The sequence below is a fragment of the Lepidochelys olivacea genome, assembly GCF_965140295.1.
Source record: "Lepidochelys olivacea isolate rLepOli2 genome assembly, chromosome: 3".
Lineage (NCBI taxonomy): Eukaryota > Metazoa > Chordata > Testudines > Cheloniidae > Lepidochelys > Lepidochelys olivacea.
Window position 1 is genome coordinate 129,858,991 of NC_140413.1, and position 26,665 is coordinate 129,885,655.

The 26,665-nt window shown below is 37.1% G+C and overlaps 1 protein-coding gene across 4 annotated transcripts in view; it reads left to right on the forward strand.

Moving 5' to 3' along the window:
- The window catches only part of ERMARD (ER membrane associated RNA degradation), a 32,263-nt gene extending 9,781 nt beyond the window's left edge, over positions 1-22,482 (forward strand). For 2 of the 4 annotated variants that reach the window (XM_084622173.1, XM_084622174.1), the window contains 17 exons: positions 411-576; positions 2,451-2,590; positions 3,181-3,282; positions 4,574-4,663; positions 5,946-6,043; positions 6,865-7,001; positions 8,472-8,586; positions 9,496-9,598; positions 10,023-10,052; positions 11,145-11,213; positions 12,014-12,187; positions 13,175-13,258; positions 14,573-14,652; positions 15,614-15,742; positions 18,275-18,484; positions 19,599-19,712; positions 20,419-22,482. In XM_084622173.1, coding sequence (XP_084478299.1) covers positions 411-576; positions 2,451-2,590; positions 3,181-3,282; positions 4,574-4,663; positions 5,946-6,043; positions 6,865-7,001; positions 8,472-8,586; positions 9,496-9,598; positions 10,023-10,052; positions 11,145-11,213; positions 12,014-12,187; positions 13,175-13,258; positions 14,573-14,652; positions 15,614-15,742; positions 18,275-18,484; positions 19,599-19,712; positions 20,419-20,593 — 2,016 coding nt within the window. In that variant the 3' untranslated portion in view covers positions 20,594-22,482. The remainder of the gene's footprint in view (positions 1-410; positions 577-2,450; positions 2,591-3,180; positions 3,283-4,573; positions 4,664-5,945; positions 6,044-6,864; positions 7,002-8,471; positions 8,587-9,495; positions 9,599-10,022; positions 10,053-11,144; positions 11,214-12,013; positions 12,188-13,174; positions 13,259-14,572; positions 14,653-15,613; positions 15,743-18,274; positions 18,485-19,598; positions 19,713-20,418) is intronic. The other 2 variants (XM_084622175.1, XM_084622176.1) reach the window with 2 other exon arrangements.
- Positions 22,483-26,665: the final 4,183 nt, after the last annotated feature.

Genomic DNA, 26,665 nt, shown 5'->3' on the forward strand with positions numbered 1-26,665 from the left:
TTTTTCATACATCTGTATGCGCCACTTGTTGGCCCCTCCCAGGGCATAATGTAATCACATATAACTTTCCTATGCTGACACAACCTTGCTGTCTCTCCCTCCCCCATTTTTTTCTGAAATGATGCCCCTGATTATAGTATTGAATGGACTTTAGTTGGATCATCATGTTGAACACAATTGTAAACACATACTTTAGATTACAGTATCACTAAGTATCAGAGTAGCAGCCGTGTTAGTCTGTATCCGGAAAAAGAAAAGGAGGACTTGTGGCACCTTAGAGACTAACCAATTTATTTGAGCATAAGCTTTCGTGAGCTACAGCTCACTTCATCGGATGCAATCACTAAGTAGTGACTTGTTTTATACTCTTTTTCCTGATAATCGGAAGTACCCTTTGTTTTGTGTTCCAGATGTCACTAGCTGACCCAGTCACCAGCTGTCTTTCCCCTGCAGTGCATTATATGGTTTGCAAACTTGGATTTGAGATAGACAGCCATTCTGTTAATAGTATTGTGTCTGAAAATGGTGAAGTATGTTGGAGAACAATCACAGAGCTTGTGTATTACCTTGAATCAGGTCAGTGTTTGCTTTAGAGCTATTGTGTGTTGTGTCTGAAAGCAAAAACAAAATGCAGTTTTGAGGTAGACCTAGCATGGTTAGGACATTGTATTATAGTACAGCAACAGCTGCATCACAGGTTGTGTTACAGAATTCACTTTTAAAAAGAGCTTTAAATCTTTATTGCGGGAGGGGGGTAAACAAAAAACCCCATTGAAATGGTAAAAACCAAAACATAGAATATATACTTTAAATACTATCTGATTTTTTTAAAATCCTGGTCGCTGGATGAAAAATTAATTGGTACGGAGAGAATAGGTTTAAAATTACCTCTCTTGTGGATTTCCCCTCCCAGCCAGATGTTGTTTTTCTTTGTACCCCTCTTGCAAGAAATCTGAAAGACTCTGATACCTGCCCTTGGATTGTTGCTCCCCCCCTTCCCCACTGTGCTGATTCCTAGCACACCAGTTATATAGAGGTAGTATTTCTTTCTGAAGCATTTTATAATACTTTAGCCACAGTGGAAAAAGAGCAACAAGGTGAACCTGCTGAATTTTCATTTGATAAATCTGCTGTAGCACAAATGCTGTCACTTGGTTCCAGGGATGGTAGAAATGAGAGAAGTTACGTTGTCTGCCTCAGTCATATGTAGTAGTTACATATGTGAGTACAGCTTACAGGGGATGTTATTTTTTCCCCCATGGCATGCTAACTTCATCCTAAAGAGAAGAGTTGATATAACACTTAAAAAAAAAAAAAAGTACATGTACTGGGTCATATCCCCAGACACTTTTCAGTTGAAGTCAGTGGAGTTTCACCTACTTACATGAGCTAGGAATCTGGTCCATTATGTCAGCAGGACCTGTAGCAAGCAGCCTTTACAGCTTTGTCATTTCTATCCTGATCCCAGCACAGCTATCATTCCCACCTTTGTTTGAGAGACTGCCAATTATACCAACTCATATGGTGGTTTTATGATTCGTTTTCTCATGTCATTTGTGCAAGACGTTATTACTTGTCTCTGTACTGGAGTTGGTAGAGATAATAGGCAAGTGCATTATAAATCATTATTCTACTCGGCCCTCTGCAATATATCTTTAATTTGTGCACCATTTATTTTTGTAACAAATACTTTGTTGAGCAACTTGATATATTGCTTATCTCTTCTCTCTTCCCGGCCACTTTATACTTATGGGTGAATGTACTGGCCTTCCAAAAATGATGGTCCTGTAGTTAAGGCATGGGGCTGGGAGTTCTGGGTTCTGTTCCCATCTCTGTGACCTTTATGAAATCCCTTAAAACTAGGTTCTGCAAGCTCAGCCTCCCTTTCTACTCCTGCATTTTGTAAGCACACAATGTTTAGATACCTAAGAAATTGTCTGAGCCCATGTTTGGAAACACACAGTTTAAAGTTGTTTTTATCTGTAAAACATAGAGGCAAAATATTAGAATATGACATTCATGATAACTGTCAAACAGGAAATCTCTTTAGAGTATGTAGGAAAGAGAAGCAACTACCTGTATTTCAAGTTATTAGATAAGACAAGTATTTGGAAGTATTTTTTTCTCATATGAATGAGTTTTTCCATTGGAACAGGGCTTTAAAAAAATCCCTTTAGCTTGCATACCTTAAATTTAAAAAAAGTTTTTACATTTCCTTATTTAGGATAGGTACTTATTCTTGTCTTGTTTTCCGTTGTAACCTTTCCTTCATTTTCCATCTACTACAAGTGTCCTATTGACCTGGCAGAATAATCTGTGTAGGGTGAGAGGGACTTTTGATTTTTAAAACATATAGCCTGACGAGAACAAGTTTAGTTCTCCATAGGATTTGAGACAGTGGACCTTTTGAACTTCGCTGCTGTGACCACCCTTTTATTTTTAATTTTAAGATCAAAATGTGGATTACATAAAAAGTGTGCAGCTGTTAGGACCTTTATGTGAATCTGTTCATTTGCATCTACAATCCCTGACCATGGAACAGTTTGAAGTTCAATACTCATTGTGGTTCCAGTGGACAAACTGTACGGAGGTATGAAAACTAATATTGGCAGTAAATATTTTAAATTATGCAGCTGTCTGAAGAGTTTGGGACCAGATTACACAAAAGTAAACAGCAAAGCAAAATACCCTCTGAAGCTTTCAGAATTTGAAACTAATTGGCATCCTATGAAGTAATAGGGTAAGAACTATGCTGAAATATGCTACAATTTATCCATGTTATCACAATCAAAAAATCTACTAAATATTTTTGGCCCGTGCCAACGGATGAGTAGGACTGTCTTTGCTTTTCTGTGAAGCCTAATATGTTTGTTTGCTTCTTTGTAAGGGTCCTTCTTTTGTTGAATTGTTTTTCTGTGTCAGAAATCAAAGTCTGGGTACTGCATGAACAGAGAGTTAAAATGGTGATCTTGCCAACTTCTTCTGCAATCTGGTCTCATGGACAGAGAAGTCTTTATATATTTGTATATGAGTGGTGGGGGAAATCTTTGAGAAAAACTTGGGAGACTTCATTTCAGCTAACCCTATTGGTTTGTATGTGTTTGACAGCTTTCTTCAGTTTTTATGTAAGTTCACGGATAGTGTGAAACATAACTTTTCCCCTCTCTTCTGACCTCACAGCTACTTCTTGAAGTGTTTGCTGCACTGGAGAGCATGGAAGCTACAGCAATTGCACTTAGCTTAATGAAACTAACATCCTGTCTGGAGCGAGCCTTGGGTGATGTAAGTGCAAACAGTTAAGGCTGTGCTGAAGTTTTGGTTTAAGAAGCTAAGAAATGTGCTTGCAGATCTTACTATAGTTGAAACTAGGATTCTGTTGTATCTGTTAATAGATAGGGCAGCCTGTAAGATATAAGCCTCATATACTGCCTTGAAATCTGGGTGCCAGCTGGTAATTTCTGTTCTTGACCTAATTACAAGGTTAAAGGAGACTGACTAATTAATTAAGGATATTAGAACAGTAAAATATCTTGTTGTGACTTAAAAGACCCCCAACCTGTTTCTCTGTATGACCCGTGGAAGCCTGAAAATAAAATCTGATCACTAACTGGAAGCTTGTCTCCAGATTTCTTATTTTATAGCATACTGTAGAGTGTTGGGCTGCTTGCAGAGTCCATTTCTACATGAAATAGAAGTAATTTTACTGCTTTGGCTTTGCTTTTCATGCAAATTCCTTTATGGTGCCCACTAGTTTAAAACAATTTTGTTCTATATTTTGGCCAAAGTGGTCTTTAAGAACAAGGAATGGTTTGCCTTTATGTTGCACGCCTTTTGCCCTTGTATCCTAAAATTTAATTTCTCAGTAGTAAAAGTTCACAACTCCCAGCCTGTGTTCCTGGAATAATGTCTAGAGAAAAGATGGTCTCTGAAGAATTCTTCAGTTTCTTTACTACATCAAAAATCCAGCTTTGGCTTCCAGTATTGGAGAAATGAAAAATTGGGCATATGATCTGATCTGTAGCTGGTTGGTGGCTCTTCACGGAACTCCGGAACTACATTTGACTCTCATAGCAGGTCCTCAGGAATGTCCTAATTCATGAGCCTCACTTAGCCTTTTCCAGTAAATGCTATTGGATTGTGTGCTTAAACCCGCTGTTGAGGTGCCTCCGCACCCACCCCTTTTTTGTACTCTACATTCTCTCCACTAAGCTTTTTGCCATGCCTCTTCCTCACCAAATTCTTGCCTCTTTGTAGAAATAATTTACCAATTCATTTCTAGTTAGGGTTTGTCTATCTTCTTTCTAGTACTGGAATTAAAGTGGCACTGGAATCAGAGAAACGACTTATGTAAGAGTCTATGATTTAGATGATTTGATTCATGATAGAGTTTCTTATTCCAATTTGTCCTTGTTATCATCTCATGAAACTTCAAAGTAGAGGGTTTTTTTTAAATGTTTTATTAGTTGAACTGAGTGTGAATGTAGAAATGAAATAGTTGTATACTTGAAATATTTAAATATATATTGGGATATATCCATCTTTATTTCACAATATCCTGCTTTGATTTTTTTAGGTTTTCTTACTAATTGGTAAGGACTGTCCATTCCTTTTAAGAGATTTGCTTGCATCTCAGGAGCTTGCTACAGTCTTTGGACAATCTGTGGTGAGTATATGGTTTTTGAAGTCAGTTCATACTGCATGTGAGGTGCATTGTCCTTTTTATAAGATGACTAGGTTCCAAGCAAACTACAACTTAAGTTGAACAAGCGTTTGTAAATATTGTAGTATGTACATAGTTGATATCCCTTTCCAAATGTTACTTAATTACAACAAGTAGTCGACTGGGGGAGGGAACAGTGCAAGAATGTTAGCTAAAATTTTAATCTTAAGTGGAAATATGTTTTTATGGTGATGTACATATATTAATGCTCTTATATTCTGTATAGTCTCCAACCAAAAATCTACATATGTGAAAATTAACATCAGACATTACAGAAATTTAAACATTTTAGGTTTATGGCTTCTAGAATGCAATGTTACAAACTATAATCGTCCAATACAAGCCAGAAGATGTCACATCCAAACAGCTTAGTTTTAAAAGAATTTGCCACTATGTTGTTGTGAAATGCCTTCTAAAGTTCCCAGAAGTCGTAATTTTCATAGTGATGCAGAGCAGCTGGCCAAAAAAAGGGTATGGTATTTTTCTGGTAGTGCTTACATCATGCTAGGCTTTTTATGTGAACAAGAGAAAAGTTACAGTTTCTGCTCAAAGAATTTTCACTTCTAAAAAGAGATGAGTTATTTGATATTGCTTCAGAGGTTTAGTGTGTTTGTGTATTTATACAGTAGTTTAAACCAATATATAACATATATTTCATAAGGATGACCTTTGGGTTTTGATAGTACATGCAATCCAAGTTTCACAAATAAACAATCAGCAGAGTTTGAGACTTTTTTTTTCTCTTGTGGACGTGAATCTGGAAGATCCAACCTGACTAAAGAAGTTCCAACTCTTGGGTCAAGTTCTGCTCTGTTACATTAGTATAAATGTATTGATTTATATTAAATTATTGGGGATTTATACACTAGAATATTGAGCAAAATTTGGTCCCATTTGTTTGTTCTTCCTGATCCAGCATAGTTTGTAACTAGTGATAGACGGGCTGTGCCTATTTTTTTTTTTTCCCATAAAAAACTGAGTAAAGTACAAACAAAATAGGGAAAAAACCCTTCTTTTAGAGTGTGGCATGCATCGCGAGTGAATTATTTTTGTGGCTTTTGTTGTAAACCATGATCAATCATCTTGATGGGGCTAAGCTTAAGGACGCTCCTTGAAGATATTAATATCAGCTAAAATAGTCTTTCACATTTTCTAGGAGGAGAAGGGCATACAAAAGTTGAAATATATATTTCCTTATGTAGTAATTATCCTCTGTCCCAATTAGATGAATGTGCTAAGAGTATTCATTGGGTCTCCATATGGTCTAAATCTCCGTAACATTTTGTGGCATGGATTTGCTTCCCCTCAGGAAATTCCTGCAAAGTAAGTTACCAGTGAAGTGTTTCCAAATGTCTCTCTTTTTTTTTTGGTCTGTCAGGTTGCAAGCTGTAGAGGAGCATTCAGCATAACCAATAGCTCTCTCTCTTGAAATGAAAAACTGGTACACTTCCTTTTTTTTACCAATCCGCTTCCAACTGACTATTTCAACCCTAAATGAAACTAGTGAACTGAGTCTGTATTTGTGGTTGAATGGAGGCAGGGCAGAGCACAGGGGAAACTCATGGCAACACTTCACAATTTTATTTTTTAAAACTGCTGCTTTGTACTAGCACTGCCATGGCCAATGATTTTCCCAGCTCTGCTCCAGATATGTCTCAGTTGGTTAGTCAAGTTTCATTTTGTGTTTGGGTGAGTGGGGAATTTATTCAAGGGCTGTTTTTGCTTTGGTGTTAAACTTTGAGTTTAATGTATTTAATTGTGCTGATAGGGAAGTGAGTGAGTCAGTGCTGTTTTCCAGAAACCTGATGCCTTGTGTGTTAGAGAAAGTGATTTGAGCAGCAGTGGGAATAAGCAAGTGCAAAAGGTACGGGAATGGGGTAAATAGAAAAGCTAACAGACACAGCTCGAAAGTGGGTTTTTATAATTCCTTATGTTTTCCTTCACCAAATCAGATGTTAGGTATTTGCACTCAGGTGACAGGGAGAGAGGGAGGATTGGATTTGTTGCTTTAAAAAGGCAATAATCTCAAGATTTTGTGCATGGAGATTTCTTTAGAATGTCCCCGTGCCACAAACATCAGTTTTTCTGGAATATATGTACAATTTCCCTTCTAACATATTGTGATGTTGTGGTATTTCCCCTAGATATTGCTCTATGCTGCTTATTTTAACTGCAGGATTGGGCCAGTTGCTAAAGATATACCTATTGCAAACTGAAACCATTTTAGTACATCGACCTTATATAGCCTTCACTAACTTAAAGGAGTTGGACATTTTTCCAGGCAAGTATCTAATTGTTAACAAGCTGTGACATTTTAAGATTGGCTCCTGAATTCTTTGTAAACGGAAAATTACCATTGGAAACAATGGCTGTTCCACAGTTCTAGGACTGAGCCCTTAATTAAGGCATCTGTGTGTACTGCTGTTAAATGAAGAAAGTAAATTGCATAAATATTTTTAATACACTTAATAGAGTGTAAATAAATACATGTAAATAGGTAGAATGTAAACAAATGGAAAAAGAATGTCTAAAATCTAAATTGGGCATTTAAGCCCATGAAGTCTAAGCTTGTTTATAAGCATTCTAACTCTTTGCAGAGTCAGTGTTTCATTCAGCCACGTGGGCTTGTGAAGGGCTTCATTCTGCACCCAACAGTCCTGAGGGAGGGCAAGGTGTAGTGCTCTTCTCTGGCAGAAGCCCCAGGATATGGCAGCAGTAGCATCTTTTTTTTTTTGGCCAGGATTCTCTAGAAACCCCGCTAGTAGAGGCTGACTGAGGGGAATTTCTTAGATTCCCTAGCTATGTCCCTCCTTGGGCAACGCCTCCCACTCTGTGGGTGGCACCAGTATGCTCCAAGACCTTCAGCTTAATGGGGGTTATGGACACTTTTGTGTTACATTGACCCACTTCCAGGTGGACTCTCATTCTGCTGGTGGAACCACCCAGGCCTCTGAAGGCAAAATCCAGCCCAACATTCAGCTCTCCAGTATTACAAAATTATACAGCTGCTTCTGAATTTGTCCTTTGCCATATCATTGTGCTTCAGAATCTAAGCTTTCTTTTAGAAAAGAAGTTATTTCTAGTCCTTATGGTTACAGAGAAAAGCTTCATAATGTGAACCTAATGCAAGGCAATGCAGTAATGTCTGAGAGTCCAGGTTGCCTGACACAATGGTTTTGAGAGGCATTTATTGTGTTGAGTTGTCAACTATGAAACCTAAAAATGACAATTTGAGGGACACAGAAAAATGAAAATGTAGGGACAGCACAAAATTGAATTAATATTGAACTATCACAGGGGTTACTATACTGACTCTTAATTAAATTAAATGAATAATAAAACCTACACTTTCTAAATTTATCTGAAGGTGATGCAGAACTTCCACCATAGTGCCACAGAACTCAGGTCAATCTTGCTGTGGAATGCTAGCCTTGCCAGTAGGCAGCAACCAGTTTTTAAAATTCATGCGTTATTCTAGTCTGTCATGTCCAACAGCTCACTGGTAATGCATCTTATTATCACTCTTCTCAGTTTTTGAGCTTAAAAATGTTTTTAACTGTACAGCTTTATTTAGTTAACATTAAAAGGCTTAACCAAGTAATTGAATAGCTGTTAGATCTCTCTACAGATTAAGCGGAAATAATTTGTATTTTCGAATGAAGTGCTTTGAATAATTCCTCTTCAATAAGTCTAACTCTCTACATTTCAGTATATATTGTTAATTTAAACAAATGTTTTTGCTGATTTGTAGACATTAATCATGAAGCACTTTCCTTAACGGAGGAAATAGCAAAGATATCCAGTTTTGTATTAAAAACAATGTTACCATTTTGGATTGCTGCACTAACAGCTTTCAGGCAACACAGGTAACAGAACTGCGCTATTACATTTTCCTTCATTTTTTTTTTTCCTTACTAATTTCAAAATGATTTTTTTACCACAGGCATTCATTATTTATGGAATAATCTGTTAGCTTGCAAGGCCTTATGAACCAGAAGCATTAATGGCATCTAAATGTGTTAGACTAGCCTCATGCAAGTGTACAATTCATGGAGCTGGCATTCAGGTTTGATTGTACACCGGACCCTCACTGGAACGCGCGACTATATAGCGCGAATTCGCATATAATGCGGTCGCGGCCATGGATCCCAAATTTAATTACTTTAATTGCAATTCATTTTAACGCAGTACCACACATGGATCCCAAATCCCTCATTCTAGCGAGGGTCCTGTGTATTTGCATTAAACTCTGTTTTCATTAGAATGCAGCATGGTGTCAGAATTAAATGTTACACTTTTTTTATGTGAAACCCTTGTATGAGAGAATAGCAGACCTCTTCAATAGACAAGTGACAGCCAGAATTCTAAACTAGACTTTGAAGTCAGCGTAAGAGTTTACATGACAATCACAGAAAAATTGAGACCAAGAAACAGAGCATTATAATAAATTAATTGGAAAAAAAATTGAAATATGCAAACTTTGCACGTTTGCGGATCTGTGTAATCATATGCAGTGTTAGTTCTGTCTTCCCTTCCCATTATATGCTACACCAACCTGTCACATCATGTCTTTATTTAGATTATAAGCTATTTTCGGAGCAGGGTTTGTCATTTATTGCACCCAACACAATTGACCCTGATCTTGATTGGGTGCCCAGTGTACCACTGTAATACAAATTTTAATAAGTGCTTATGGACAGCCATAGCTTCCACAAAGATCAGTGTGTGTTTAAAGAAAAAACTAAAAGCTTACATGCATTCCTCTAATTTTGCAGGTATGCTGACTGTGTTATACTGTTACTCCCTCAGCTGGAAACTGGACTTAGATTACTCTTCACCACAGTTAATAAGTGTCCAAATAGACTGTTAACTGCTGAGGTAGGGTTTTTTATGACCGTGGTACCTTTTATTAATATATTATTAATAACAAGCTTCAAACATGTCCTAAAATAGTTTAATATTATACTTAAACAAGTAGCTTTTAAGTGAACAATATAGTTTGATCTTTTTACAGACCCCTGGTACGCCTTTTAGAGTGTCACATGATAGCTCTCTTCCTTTGTTTACAGAGGTTTGAAAAGTACAACAGTATGGCATTGCCACTTGAATGTAATAACTTAGAGTGGAAAACTGCTTATGCTGTTTTTACCTCTTTTCTTACCTTAAAGGGATGATTCCAATTTATAGCAACTCTGGTTTGTCATGGTAATTAAATAACAATTCAATATGTAAGTGCAGTTAGTGTCACCGCTTTTTGTTTCTGAAAATGGAATTATTACTATGGTATTTTTTTCTATTGTAGTCGTCTTCTCTTTATACCACCTTTGATGAGGTAAGTTATCTGTAAAATCTTTTGGAATATTTGAACACATGTTATTTCTTTACAGTAAAGCATTATAGAATTCAAGCCCAGAGAAAGAGGGAAATAAATAAATTTAAAGATACTAATGCCTATCATCATAAAAATGGGCCATGCTGAAGTCTTTTGAAAATAAAGATAATTCCATGAACTTTTTGAAGTTGAGAAAAGATTTCACAGACCTGAGGTGGCAGAGACAGAAAAATAAGACTCACTACGACATCTATAAACTGCTGGCAGCTCCTCAGTCTACACTTCTATGTATTTTCCTCCTGGTCCTTTATCTTCTTGGTAACCCAACTCTGAATTTTCCCCATCTTATCAATATTTATTTTCCATTAAAGTGCTCCAAAATGTACCCAGTATTCTAAGTGTGACTGAAGCAGTGATGTACAAAGAAGGGATATTATGTCACCAGTCCTTGGGGCTTGATACAAACAATAAGTTATAATCCTTAATGAGAGATCATGACTAACATGAAATGTTTGGTATTGATCTACACTGTGACTCCATTATTGTTTTTATCTGAAATAAACTAGAATTCTTTCAGTCCTCTTATTAACTAATTGATCTGTTTCCAAAGCACAGTGGTTTTGCAATACATAAAATCAGGAAAGTAGTTTAGTCCCAAAAGCTGCAACAGAATGGAATACAGAATCCAAAGCTGGAGAGTGCAGTATTTTGTATGTCCCTGTTACTTATTTGATGAGTAGGTGATTACAAGAAATTAAGTTAACAGCTTTATTTTATGTCACTAATAAAAACAAAATATGCTCTTTTATCTGCATAGGGTCACCTGTTCAAAATAAATGCAAATGTACACAGAAGCAAACAGCCTATAATAACCCATTTCTTTCCTATTTGACTCTCCAAAAGCCAACGTATTTTGTTATCCCATATTGTCCATCACTGCTAAATAAAACAGTTAACTTAGGTGATGGAGATTTGGTGGTAGTTTAATGTTATGGATGCTTACTATTATAGTCAGTATTTTTCATTTAGCTTTATAACTTTGGGTTTGTTAAACATTAAGTTGTCTTCAATTTCAAATGATTTTTTTTCTAGATGCTAACAAAACAGCTGAATGACAAAGAAATCAATCAGCTTCCTCTAATTCTTGGAGAGTCTTCAATGGTAAGTGTATTAAATGCTTTTTATTTAGCAATACATTTTATAATTGATAGTGCTAAAAGTGTAATAGATTCCTTAGACATAAGAAGATCATGTCCCCAGGAGCTTACAGTCCAATGTCCCGATCCTGCTTCAATATGAAAGAGGCAAAATAATACTTGGCATATAAATATAAGATTAACTAAAACAGCACAGAATGTTGAAGAGGAAACCTAACTTGAGAGCATCTGTTTTTGTAGGGAATTGGCTTTATTACCTGGCATCAAGAAACTCACTGCCAGCAGGAATTAATTTTTTTTTTTTATGGAAAGGTGGCTATTTATTATGAACATCTTGACTTTATTCCTTTTAACCATTGTTTATCATATTGCCATCCAGACTACTTCATTGTTTCTGACCCTCAATTCCACTCTATCTGACAGAGCTATAAAGTATAGACTCAGGAGCCTTTGCTTAAATTTAGTCATTTTCAGCTATTTTTGTTGATTGTGCGCTGGTGTTGGTTTGTTTTGTTTTGTTTTTTCACCTCTCGTCAGACCTTTCCCAAGATGGGAGTTGCTTTTTTTTTAAAGAAGTGGGGTTTAAGAGGTGTTCCTCTTGCCCCTCTAAGTGCTCCATTTCATATGGGCCTAAGTGCCTTTTGTACCCCAAGAATCGTATGCTTATTAGGAAAAAGAAAAGGAGGACTTGTGGCACCTTAGAGACTAACCAATTTATTAGAGCATAAGCTTTCGTGAGCTACAGCTTAGGGTTTCTGTAGAATTGTGCTATTTACTTAGTTTTGTCCACACATGATTCCACAGGAATTCCTTTGGGATTTCTTGAACCACCAAGAGGGTCCACGTATAAGAGATCATTTAAGCCATGGAGAGATCAACTTAAATGAGTTTCCAAGAGAAATAGCCAATCAGATACTTGCATTTTCAGTTACACTTTTATACAGATTTTCAGAAGAGGAGGAGCTTGCAGCTCTTAAGGTAAGAGCTGGTATGGTGCAATCAGAACAATGTATAATCATTTGGATGCCAAATATGATTTTAAAACCATTTATGGGCTACAACTTTCATAATTGTTTTTAACCCTCAGCACCTTTTTGTGGGTGCCACACTAAGCTTTAAATATTTTCCTAGCATTGCTCTGTAATACTGAAATGAAGCATAGAAAAACTGTCCCCAGTATTGCCCTTCCTGAATTTAACCTGGTTTGTTCTTTTCACCCCTCCTTGTTAATGTTGTTTCTTCCAACTGTACTTTAACTGCTTAATTTTTAACCTAAACTGTATATATTTAATTTAAGATTATCATTTTGTCCTCTCCACCTTGCTGTTTATCTCCCTGGTAGCTCAACTCTGAATTACCTCCAGTTTATCAGTATCTTCCGTTGAAGTACCTAAAAGTGCCCACACTGAAGTGTGGCTGAATAAGTTATGGAGATTAAAATCTGACAGAATATGAATGTGAACTTGGTACAATAATGGAAATGTGGTTTTCGCCATGTACGGTATTGAGTCATGTCCAGTTGCATATCTACAAACACATGTATTTCAGTGTTAATGGTCAATAAGCATGTTCCTCCCAATTTCCTATTGATAGTTAAAATTACTTTCCCTAACTGCAGTATATTAATGCAAGCTCTATTGAGCCAAACCTCCATTTATTAGCTATAGCTCATTTTACTAGATCTTCAAGGTACAACATGTCCTATTTCAGTGGAGATGGGAGCTTTTTTACACAAAATTTTATTGATGAAGAAAACCAAGCAAAAAAAAATTAAACACCTAATATACTAATTAATGTCTTGATCCTTCACTTTGATACATTTAATTGAACATATATAACTAGTCCCTTTTGAAGTCAGTGAGACTGTCTCATGTCTAAAGTTAAGTGTGTGCATAAGTCTTTACAGGATCAGGATCTGGATTTTTAAAATTAGTACATGTTTTATCATTTATTTTTGTAAACTAGGAGCACACAGCAATTAAAGCACTGATCAGCTGTGCGAGTTGCTACCGTTCTCGGTTTCATCCAGTTGCCCGACTTAAGAAACAGGTATGTGGATATGACAGGGAGGGTAAACATTCCATACATCTTTAAAATTTTGTTTAACTGTTGTCTTTTTGCTTTGATAGCCCTGAATAACTGTTAGGCTTTTGAGGGAAGTTAAACTTTATGTACCCATGCAGTTTTTCTTTTCTTAATTGAGACTCGAGTTAGATATTAGAGAAAAGCTTTCCAACTATAAGGATAGTTAAGTACTGGAATAGGCTTCCCAAGAGAGGTTGTAGAATCCCTGTCATTGAAAGCTTTTAAGAACCGGTTAGACAAATACCTGTCAGGGATGGTCTAGGTGTCCTTGGCCCTGCCTCAGTGCTGGGGGCTGGACTATGTGACCTTTTGAGGTCCCTTCCAGTTCTACATTTCCATGATTTCTAAAGCTCCCCATTTATTGAAATTGCTTGTTAGGGCACTTCTCTTGTTGGTGTATTGGGGGATCTGCTCAGCCTCTTCAGATAACTTTTCAGTTTGGTTCCATCCTTGTGTGTTTGCTGCCCCACTAATTTGAGGGTTATCTGCAGATTTGTTAATAATTGAATATACATTAAAGAGGCATCTGACAAAAGTATGAAGGCCTAGAGAGACTTTTTTTTCGTTGGTCAAAAAAGCTTTTGGAAACCATAGAGGTCTTGGATTAGACTAAACTTAGTAGGAGATGTCACTATATATTAGAGGTATCAAATGATTAAAAAAAATCGTAATTAATCACAAGATTAAAAAAAAAGTTGTGATTAATCGCAATTTTAATTGGTCTGGAGCAGCTTGGCCAGAGGTGGCTACATGGGGGGAAGGAGGCGCGAGCAGCAGTGGAGCAGGTCAGTGGGAGGAGGGGCACCCCAGGCCCAGAGGCATGCAGTGGTGCCCCCCTGAGTACAGTGCCCTGAGAGTAATCTGCAGATCGCAGTTGGAGAACCACTGAATTGCTTGATAGTCTCTCGCTCTTTATTGAGTTGGGTCTGTATTTGACAGTACCTTCGTACAAACTTTTTAAGTTAGTGAGGATATGAAGTACATTACAGTGATAGTACTGATTAATTCTTTCATATTAAATGATGGGGAAAGTAAAAAATGGCTGCAATTTAAGCTTATATTGTGGCATGAACTTTTCATTTATTTTAGGACTTTCCACCCCCTATGTCTTGAATATACATGTCTTAATTGTAACTGCTGAATGAATGACTTACAAGATACAGTAATAGAGATTTAAAAAAATTAAAATAGTAAAATGTGTTGCTGTTGCAAGGTATCTCATATGGGCTATATCTTGTATTGAAGTTTGGCTTTATTAAGGTGTATTTGACTTCCTAGGTGCTGGAGTGTATGAAGAGCATTAGTTCATGGCCTGAGCTTCCTATAGTGCCTGAAGAGCAAATTCAAGAAATTCCAGGGTATGCGTGATCTGTTTAAAAAAAAAAATGTACTTTGAAACCATACTTATAAGGAAATAATAAAGTTAGTAAAGTTGTTAATGATAGAGAGGAAGGTGATGGAATAAGATGAGGAATGGAGAGCAGTTCTGTTTTGAAAGAACAGAGTTTGAGATGATTGTGGAATGCTTGAGGAGGTGTCTCTCAAACAGTTGCAAGGTCGTGTAGGAGTGGAGAACAAGACTTTGATGTCACTGGCATAGTGAGAGCTGAAATGATACAAATGATCATATTGCTAGGACTATAGTGCAAGTACAGAAGGCAACAGAAGCCTGAAGGATGCCAACAGATTGGTGGCTCCTCCTCCCCTAAGAGATATTGATGGAGCTGCTAGCAAAGTAGAGAGGGAGCCCAAAGGACTGAAGAGGAGTAGGGATGAATAAGGAGAGGCAATCAGCTGTGAAGACAAAAAAAAAAAAAAACTTCTCGTGGTAGAAGCTTGGATACCACAGTGATGGAAGACCTTATAAAAACAGAGAGAGAGATTAAGAAGAATAAGAATGAGAAATTCTTCTGAACTTGACAAGGAGGTGGCCATTATTGATTTTTATGAGGCAGTTTTGGAGATATGGAGGGGACAGAAGTCAGGGAACCTGAGGAGATGAAAGATCGGAAGTCTGTACATAATGGAAGTATTTAGTATGCTGCAGGATTCTGGAAAAGAAAGTAAGGAGATGGGATGATGATGCATAGGGAGGCTGAAGAGACTGAGAGGACATTGTTTTTGAGATGGAGAACACAAGAATTTGCTTGTAAAACGGAAGGAAAGGAGCCAAAGGATTACAGGGTAGTAGTGAGCATGTGGATAAATTGCTGTGACAAAAGTTTTTGCTTCAGTTAATTGTGTTAAGATGTAAACTGATGTAAACTTTCTTTATTTTTGTGAAAGATTCCAAAAGTAATTTTTGTCTTTGTTTTTAAGGTTGGAAAGAAGTGCAGAAATTAGTCCTTGTATTTCTATAACTACAGAAATCCTCTCTCAGTTGCAACACCATTTGCCCCAGAATTGCTACATTTTAGATGATCTAATGAATAATCTTCTAACTGAGAAGTAAGTTTAATGTTCTCCCACCCTTGAATCCACGCCTTAATACAATTTACTTCTGGAAATAAAAGGAATGTGAGACAGTAATGAGAGTTCGCTGCACAAGTTGTTCCTTCCCGTATCTTGTAGAGCAGCATCGTTGAAGGAACCATCACATGTATTTGTACGGTACTGTAGTCAGCCTAAAAGTCTTTAGGATTCAGCAGAGAACTGTTCCCAGAATGAAGGGGAGAGAATGCTGTTATCTTTTTGCTTTGCAGTGCAACTTGAAGAAACAACCATGCTTGTATTTCAGAAGTGGGGAAGCAAAATAGTTACAGATGCACAAGAACTTTATGACAATAACTTGACTAAATTACCTTCCATCTGCTTTATGGTGCTGTGTAACACTTTGCAGTGTTATAAGACAGGGCAGTCCTTGCTTATGGACAGCCCCCCAACCTGATGCAAATACTCACCAGCAACCACACAATAAAAACACTAACCCAAGAACCTATCCTTGCAACAAAGCCCGTTGCCAACTATGTCCACATATCTTTTCAGGGGACACCATCATAGGCCCTAATCACATCAGCCACACTATCAGAGGCTCGTTCACCTGCACATCTACCAATGTGATATATGCCATCATGTGCCAGCAGTGCCCCTCTGCCATGTACATTGGCCAAACCAGGCAGTCTCTACGTAAAAGAATAAATGGACACAAATCAGATGTCAAGAATTATAATGTTTAAAAACCAGTTGGAGAATACTTCAATCTCTCTGGTCACTCGATTACAGACCTAAAAGTTGCAATTCTTCAACAAAAAAACTTCAAAAACAGACTCCAAGGAGAGACTGCTGAATTGGAATTAATTTGCAAACTGGACACCATTACATTAGGCTTGAATAAAGACTGGGAGTGGATGTGTCATTACACAAAGTAAAACTATTTCCCCATGTTTATTTTCCACCTCCTACTATTCCTCACACGTTCTTGTCAACTGCTGGAAATGGCCCATCTTGATTATCACTACAAAAGGCGGGGGGGGGTTTGTTTGTTTTTTGGGTTCTCTCCTGCTGGTAATAGCTCTCCTTACCTGATCACTCCCATCACAGTGTGTATGGTAACACCCATTGTTTCATGTTCTCTGTGTATATAAAATCTCCCCACTGTATTTTCCACTGCATGCATCCAATGAAGTGAGCTGTAGCTCAAGAAAGCTTATGCTCAAATAAATTGGTTAGTCTCTAAGGTGCCCAAGTCCTCCTTCACTCTGCACTAGAGATTTTAGACTTAGCATTGTGGTTGGTGTTACAGGTGTGCATGACACTTAAAAGTGTGCATCTACCTCTACAAACTTCTCTACCAGCCAAACTTACATTTCTTGAGTCTTTTGAAGTAGAAGCTAAGATTTGCTGTATATTTTTGTTTCTGAGATTTCTGGAGGTCTAAATATAGATCACATTACTTCAGTTTCAATTGTGAAACTTATTTCAATTCACATTTTTAAAAGCCCCACTTAAGTGTTTGTAGAGGACAAGTGTCTAATTCAGTATAGTCGACAATAACACTGATGTGAAATGTATCCTCGCTGGAAGTCTCAAAGAGTCCACTGATTGAATGAATATATTTAAAAACAAAACTGCTTTCCCTTCTCATTTGCATCAGGCTCATTGCATGTGGGCAGGATAGCATGTTGAAGATGGCTCTTCTATTGCCTTTAGTTTACATAATTTATAGTTAGAAGACTTGTTTTCCAGTGCTGTTAATGTCACTTTTCACAAGCACAAAAATCCCTGTTAAAGCATTAAAGTAGGAGGCTTCTTAATACTGTTTAAGGTTTTTTACACTTACAACCATTCTGTCTGGCATGGCAAAATATCTTGCTGTTTGTTGTTTGTTTGTTTGTTTGTTTTTGTTTGTTTTTTAAATAAATTCTCCCCTAAAAACAAACCATTTGAAGTGATGTGGTCATCAAGAATTGTGACATACGTAGTCACTGACTGGCATACATAAAGATGACACAAGTTGGCATTTTAATATCTTAATGAAGCCTAATCTAGTGTGGTGTTGATTAAAACTACAACTTGTATTTTGTGAAATGTTAAGACTAGTTCTTGGTGTACTGCTACTATTTAGCTCGTGGTGTTTTGTTCTGGTAGATTTTCTGTTTTGGACACCGGTCTATTGTGAACTGAACTATAATTAGTGAGAGGTTTAAAACAGACACCTCCTATTTCATTAGTGTATATTGTATATTTTTTGCCAGTTTTGTGTATTGTGGTATTATTTCTTTACTGCTCTGACCTGGAATGAGAAATATTTCAAACTTCTAGTGATGTGATATTACTTACAGTAACATGAGAGAGACTACAAATCACTCATGCTAAATAGCTTCTTGTTTTGGTGAGTCATGAGGAGACTGAGTAAATCTGTTTCCAAAACATCTGGATTAGAATTTTTTTAGCTCAGGCTACACTGGAATGGATGTGAAATTTTTCAGTTTTTAAACCCTGCGAACAAAAACTGAAACAGAAATGTTTCCTGGTTTGCAGGCTACTGCTTGAACTCTGTAGTACGCACATTTGTACCCTGTACTGCCCACGTTCTGTACTGGAAATATTGGTAGTGTTCCGTAAGATATGCACACAGTGCCATCAAGTGTCAGATCAAGTTATTACCAGCACTGAAATGAGATACAAGCAGTGGATAAACAAGATACTGCATTCACGACAGAGGCATAACTATTTACGCATGTTAAACAGGTTGGTTGGTTGTTTTTTTCCCTTTTTTTTTTGGAGGTGAAGGGCTAATTTTAAGAGTGGATTTAACAGAGCAACTGAACACTTCTTTCCTTTTACTCTGCATGTGTACTCTTCCATATTCTGTTTATAAAATGTTAAAGCTAACTAGGTTTGTGTGTCATTGGTCTACTCAGAGTTAAGAATTGTCCGTAATTTCCATTATACACTAGTATGTTAATGGAAGTAAAACTCAAATCGGAGAATAATTTATTTGGATATCTTTAACATTTTTCTCTTGTCTGGCCTGGAATTATTAGGGTCTAAATAAAAAGGTAATTTAAATATTTGGGGTTTTTTTAGCTTGTTCTCTTGGATGAAACTAAACACTAAAAAAAGAAAGGAGGGAAAAAAGTGAAACTTTCAGTCTGTTAAAACTGAATTACAGAGGTTGTCCCCATCTTATCACTGCTTCTCTCATCATTTTATCGAGTAAGATAAGGAGTAATGGCTAGGATTCCATTAATGTAACTCCTAACCAGCAGTGTTGCTTGAGGTCTATGATTAAGCTTTAAAAATATGAGTGGGGTCAGAGAAATGAAAATTCTAATAAGTTAAAAATAATTTTAATTTTATCTGGGATTACAAATGTTAAAATGCCTGAGTTGTGTATATATGTTTATTTAATGGTGTCACTAAAAATGTGTATTGTACTCTCAACCATAACCAGTACTTAATGTGTGCCAGGGCTGAGCCCCCAGCACCTCTAGGCTTGGCAGTTCATAGCCCTGGCACCTCTGGGCTTGCCACAACCGTTATGAACGTGTAAAACTTGCTTGAGCCCCAACATCTAATTGCTTGAGCCCTGGCACCTCTTTCATTATAAACTCAGCACTGACCATAACCCTATCCTGCCACTCCCCCCCAACCCCCCGGAAACTTAAATATATGGCTCTTCCTTTTTTCTTGCTTGTAAATTGTTCATAGCTATGATCTTTGCCCCATTTTTCACTCATGAATCTTTCAGACTTTTTTTTTTCTTTCATTCTCCATACCCATTTTAGGGTGGAACAGGAAATCTGAAGAACAGTTTTGTATTTTTAAAAAAACTCTATTACAATTTTCTGCTTATTTCTAGCATTAAATTTCTGTCTCCTGTGTTACGTCTGATTTTAATGTTGATTATTCTGGAACTAATCAACATCCATACCGTTTGTGAGAAGAATCCTTGTGATTATCAGCAATATATAAAGTGAGTATATAGTACTTGCTTAATTAAAATAAGTGAATAATTCATAATCCTTTCACCCTCCTTTGAACATCTTTGGTCTACATTATGTATCCTTATTGAAATTGTGGTTTAACAGCATGTGGTATGTCAGGTAGTCAGTCTGTTTCCCCTATCATTGCACTAAGAATTTGGGGGACTAGTGAGGGGCTTGCTAACTGAAATGTCTTTGTTTACAACACGTGGTTCACAGTTTCAGTTTTTCTTAGATTTCCTGTTGGCACAAATAGGAGCATGGTCTCACATTCAAGCCCAAAATTAATAATAAACTTTTGATTCAGCATGTAATCAACATCATTATTTCCACTCTACACTTTATTGGTGATCACAGGCATTGTAAAGTGTTTGGCTGCCAAAGAAGGGAAATTGTAGGAGAGAACTCCTCTATATACGGTTATATTTCTATAGTCCCATAATATTGCATTTTTTGTGCACCAATATCAACTGCAATTCTGCAAATATTGCTTGTCCCTGTCTTTCTCTCTCCACCCATCATTGCCATAGGTAAAGGAAAAATGATGTAGCAATGATCATGTGAGAACTGGGAGACTTGGAAATCAGGAAAAAGTAGCAGTCCCAAGTTGGGCATCATCAAGGTCTGGTCTGTCCTGTCGTCCTTTTAGAAAGTCTTTTGGAGAATGACTTTTTCATATTTTTTTATTTCTTGTAGGTTTCTAAAGTCAATCTTGCAGTATACCGAGAACTTGGTGACATACACGAGCCCAGAGAAAAACAAATGGGATGAATCCATGGAGCTTACGCACAAAGCTTTGATAAAAATTAGGACTTTCAGCGAGAGAAAGCTAACATTAATGCAGCTAGCGACACAAGTGAAGCTGTCTTGAAAACACTTGGTTTCTGTTACATCTCAAAATTATTATTTTTTTAATGCCTCAAAACTTAATGTGACCAAAAGTCCTAGAATATGTCTACTCCTTCCTTTGAGTACAGCTTTCATCAAAATGCCTTTGAAACCAGAATGTGGCATTTACGTAGCAACAGTGTTGCTGTTTGGAGTTGGATAATTGTACTTCCTGAAAAGGGAACATTTTTGTAAAGTGCACAATGAGACTCTGAGCTCTTATCTCAAAATGATTTGAAATGTATCTATTATTTAAGTGTACTATGTGCTTTGAAGATTGATTTTTTTTTTTTATAGTGTACCTGAAAATGACCAGGAAAACAACTGAAATAATGTATTGGAAAAAATGTTGAACTGAAAAAAAGCTTTCAGTGTGGTGAAGCTAATATTTGGCCATTTCTATGGCCACATACAACCCATTATCTCTCATATGCCCTTAAACAAATCCCCCAACAACAACAAAAAAAAACCAACAAAACCAGGTTGCAACATTTTGAGTTAACAGCATTTCCTGAAATCCTTGTTTGCTGGTATTAGCACAGAAATGGGCAAACCTTGGGGTGTGATTTTTTTAAAAAAAACTTTTGTTGTCTAGAATTTGAAACTGTTTACATGTGAAAACACTAACATATTTTTGTGTTCTCAGCAATAAGTATTGAGCACAGTATTTTTTACACTTGTCATGGTACTATTTTTGATTAGTTTAATTTTTCACTTTATCTGATAGTGCCAATCTTTAATGATTCATAGTTTGGGTACAAATTTGGTTTTGTACATTGAAAATCAGAAAACATAAATGTTCATCTTGACCCTAAAAGTGATATTATGACCTTATGTTGCATACCTCATTTTTATCTTTGTTTTTCAAAAATTATGAAAATAAATCTCCCTTCTCCACCTCCCCCCCAAAGAAAGGGGCCTGCATCAATTCAATAAACAAGCCATCTACCAATGAACATTAATCTATGTGTCTTTCCTAAAGGATGTAAAACAGATAAATGCCTCTTGGTCAGGTCTCCATTTCTTAGTATTTATATATTCGTACTGTAAGAGGCTTATTACAATAAAAGATTGACTTGTTTAGTCTGAAGATCACTCCAGAGATGTCCTTTTCTTTTGTATTCTAAAACCATAAGATAGTTTGTATAGAAGTATGAAGACCTCCTTCGCTGGCTGGCTGGCAACTCTCTATCACTAACTAGTGTGTGTCATTACTTTCTGGATGCACAGAATAATGTTTCTTTCACAATTCAATCAAAGGGCATCTGGCTAGCACCATTAAAGAGCTGAATGGCATTTTTTAGGAGTTATTTATTCTTCATTGAAAATCCCAGTTGGAGAACTCGTAGATCAATTATCATTTTAGTTCCTGTGATTTTTATATATTCTGTTTGTCCAGGGAAGAAACACAAGTTTTGGAAGTCCTGCTACATACAAATAGACCTCTTCCTCAACAGTACCCATAGCAGTATGTTTCTCAGGTGGTATTTATAATTTTGCATTTAAACATTCACTTTTCATTACCACATAGTCAAAAGGATATAGAAATTAGGAATGTTCCAAAGAAGGAAATGAAAACTAGTGGCATGGGTGTAAAAAGACAGGTCTGGAACTGGAGAAAATGATTTAGGTTAGAATTGTGATCACTGACCTAACTGGCCACTGTGGTCAGGCAGTGGGAAACTTCTCCCTATTACACTGGTTCAAGCCACTACGCCTAGTCCCTTCATTTCATTTTAAATGTAAAACAGTAGTTATTACTCTCATAACAAGGATTTTAGTCATACTTGGAAGCTGTTCTTAACACTTGCTTGGCAAATCCCCACAATACTTGTATAACTGCCATGCCTGTAGTTTATCACACTTAATGTATTAAACTGATTTAAATCTCAGACTCTGTGTGTATTTGCAGGATGGGGGGAATCTTTTACATTGTAATGAAGATTCATTTAAGAATGTGCAGTAGCTTCTGGTACTTGCTTCTTGGTGATCACTGAGCACATTTCCTCTGGTTTTCTAGTTTACATTTATGGTCAGGCAGACACAGCTGCAGCAAAATGAATTCATCAACTGACTTTAAAATGTTGCAAATAGATCTTCATTGGTGTACTATCTACAATGATGCACACAGGTTGTACCTCCACATTGTTCATCTTGGCTGAGAGAACTTTGGCCATTGGGATGCATGCACACCACTTTGCAGTACTGAATGTGGCAAACTACAGCCCTCCCCTCTGGAGCATTTAGTAGGAACTCTGCTCCTATCTCCACCAGTCAGACATTATTGGACCTCCCCTGGAAAATGCAATCAGTTTTGAATCAGCCATTCACTTATTCCTTACTCTGTTGGGTCTCATGGCTGCATGTGTGGCTCATAGTTTCTCATGGATTTTAGAAGGCTTAGAATGAGAACTGGGAGGGCAAATAGAAAGTGTTTTCTTTTTCTTAATCTAGTTTCCTGAAAGTACACTTAATCTAGTTTCTTGTCCTTTGGGCGATTTGGGCTTTGAAGAACAACGTGCTCACAAGCTCTTTGCCATGACTACCGATGCTGCCCATCCTCTAGCCACACTTCTTTGGACTTTGTGTGCTGGGCTTTGAGGTAACAGAAAGAACTTCAGCTCTGACCATTTAGTACGGTGAAGAAACAGCAGCAGCTCAAAGCCCTTCGGAAGGTGTATGCATATCTTAATGTACTGGATTTTTTTTTGGGCTGACTCTCAGTTGTCTGACTTTGTAACTAAATGACTTCTGGGGCTAGACTTTCAAAACAGCACAGCTTCTCTGTACACCACTAAAGTTGCCATATTTTCAAAGTTGCTCAGAACACAGTAGCTCACAAAATATGTCCTCAAGCTTAAATGTGGAAAGATTTATTTTGTTTTAGTCAGAACTAAAAAGCTGTGTTGTGCATTTGAAAATTCGGGAGAATTAGATATGCATGATATCTACTATCCTCTTCATACAGCTCTGTATTTTGCTACAAAGTTGGGTTATTTTTCATATTCCTGGGATTGCACAAAATGTATCAGAGTGATTATTTGTAAACCAGTGTTCTAATGCCCTGGTCTTTACAGCTATGGAATTCCCTTGACTTTACATTCATACTGGCATTGAACAAATATGAGAGGCAGAGCTTGACCTAAGGAAGAGTGCTTTTTACCAAGCACCTTTTCAGAAAATTTCATAGTCTTAACATAAGTGATATTCCTCATGCAGTCTTTCCATAACTCCTATTTAATAAGTACCACTGGACAAAAATGAATAGCCATCAATGTGCCATGAGTTCCTTATGTTTTCCACATGACATCAAGGATCCAGATACAAAATATTAGTAATCTTGTTTATTATGGTAGTGCTCAAGGACCAAGCAAGAGTGGGACCCTGTTGTGCTAGGCACTGTACAAACATGGAATTACAGACAGTCCCTGCCCTGAAGAGCTTGCACTCCAAATACCAAAGAAAGACAGAAATGTTTACCAAATGGGTATACGATTGGGATTTTCAAAAGCACCACAATCCCATCCTAAAAATGGGAGAGAAACCTATGAGATCATCACAGACCACTGCCTTCAAGATAGGGCAAGATACTCTCCCCCCACAGTAGGGGAGGTTTCAGATAATAAAATATTGCATATTAAAACCAAACAAGTCTCAATATAAATGTGGCTGCCAGTCACAAAACTGTTTAATTTTTGCCTGGGAATAGAAGTTTAACACTTTGAGGGTCAAATACTGAAAAAAGTGATAGAAAGCATTCAGTTTGAGTCAAGTGTTCATACCCTTTGTTCATATCAATGTTAAATATATTCTCATGCAAATATTATAGTACAGTAACACCAAAGGTTCCCAAGCATAGATCAGGATCACATTGTGCTATGCACTGTACAAACATATAACAAAAAGCCAGTCCCTGCAATACTTGCTGTTCATTATTCCCTATTTGTTATTCATTTGTTATCCTCCAATCTTGGGAGAGGGGATGAGGGACAGAAACGATAGCGTATGACTGAATACCCGGAATAAGGATAAGTGAGTGACAAAGCTTAAAAACTTAGATTGTAAATCCTTTTGGACTGGGGCTGCTATTTTGTTATGCAAAGCTATATTTCTCCAGTAATTTATTAGCAACATGTAATTCCACCCGCTCTACCTTCAATATTTATCCTCTGATTGGATTTTAAGGGAATCTGCTGTTCACTACAGCAAACAATTGGAGGCAGCATTTGTTAACTGAAATAATATGGCATCTCAAGCTCTCTTTCTCAGCTGCTCCCCGTGACTGGTAGTAAAGAAACTCTATTATCTTTAAACCTCATTAGCAGTAATAGCCACTAGATAGCAATGTCATGTGTTGTCATCATCACTTGTGCTTAAATTTTGTTTTTCTTTGCTTCAAAACATTTCTAAATAGCCCTTAAGACTTGTCTAAAAAGGTGCATCACAAACAGTGTTTTAGTAATTTGATAGTTGCATCAGGCTCACAACCACACATTCAGGGTTTATGAAATTTGCCAAAAGTTAAGATCTTCAGAGAAAAGCAAATACATTTCCAAGAGTAGGCGCTATTAGCTCAATTATTAGCTTTGTAGTTCAAGCTAATTTGGGGTATGATCAAAAACTGCACGGTATGTTGGTGACATTGCAAAAAGAAAGGACTCCAGTTTATTCTTCATTAGTCAGAATTATATCAGGAGCAAAACTAATCCTTTATTCTGAAAAGCTAAATAAATCTGTGTTTAAGAAAATGCTAATTTTTTTTTTAATCACCAAAGAATCTGTCTGGTTTGAAAATTGTGTTCTTGCATCGTAACTTTGTTGCTATGAGTAATGATTTTTCAACCTGTTAGTAAGAACTGAAATGTGCTATCCTATATGCCACCCTGTTAAGAAGTGTTCATTGGGTGGCCTTTGAAGCCCATGACTGGGGTAGCACCGAGATTGCAGTTAAAAAGTAGGTAGCATAGATTGCAGCTGCACAAAGCAATTTCTTTACACTGTGATACAAACCCTTTTCAGAAGTATTGGGACCTCCTCTCCCTACCAGGAAATATTCTAGTCTTAACTTGATTTAGTGCACCTATTTTGTATATGGTATTTGCCCATTTTTTATAAACCATAGAACAGATGCTGGCACAGATCCTTGGTTGGGGTAAGATGTCATAGCTCCCATTGGCTGCAATGGAGCAATTACAATTTACACTAGCTGAGCATCTGCCTCCTTCTATTTAGATTTCCTTTAGAGCGGACTGGTTCCCATGTGTGCTGCCTTTTCAAGTTTACATAATTCACTCTCTCAGAGCTTTAGAAAGACTTATTTTAGATAACTCAAGCAAATAGAACATCATAACTAAGAGTGGTTTACTTAGCATGTTTGTTGCTATGCAATGCTTTTACAGTTACATACAAAACATCAAATTCTTCCATTTAAAATGAGTTTTTCCACTCTAAACAAAGCTCCACCTTTTGCAGTGTCCATGCTTGGGAGGGGCACAACAGCGAGATGGGACATCTCTTTTTGAAACCCCAAGGGTAAATGAAGAAGTTCAGTTATCAAATAGAATTAGTTTTGGCATATAGGCGTCCAAACACAGCTGGATTAGAATGAAAATACCTCCAATCTGCCAGGCCTGAAGGCTACTGAAAAGCTCCCCCATCTCCATGACTTCAATCAATGGACCTATACCTGCTAGTAAGTGTGGGCAGGATGACTATGCCTGGTAGTAACAGTTGGCATGATGAGACCTCATGTGTTTATTCTGGAGGCAAGAAGCTAAGGGAGTGTACACAACTGCAACAAATGTGTTGCCTATCACAGGGCGTCCATAGCTTCTGGCATTCTTCACTGAATACTTCTTCTGTTGCACTCCCATGTATATGCATCTCACAGTTTTACTACAACAAAGCATGGGAGAACCAGCCAACACCAGTTTGTTTCCCATGTTTTCTTTTCTATGTAAGGGATTAGTCTTCAGTCACACATTTTCAAGTGCCAGAGAGAGGCTGAACATTAACTCTTTTCCCATGCACTGATCCTGCCCACAGCCCTGCAAAA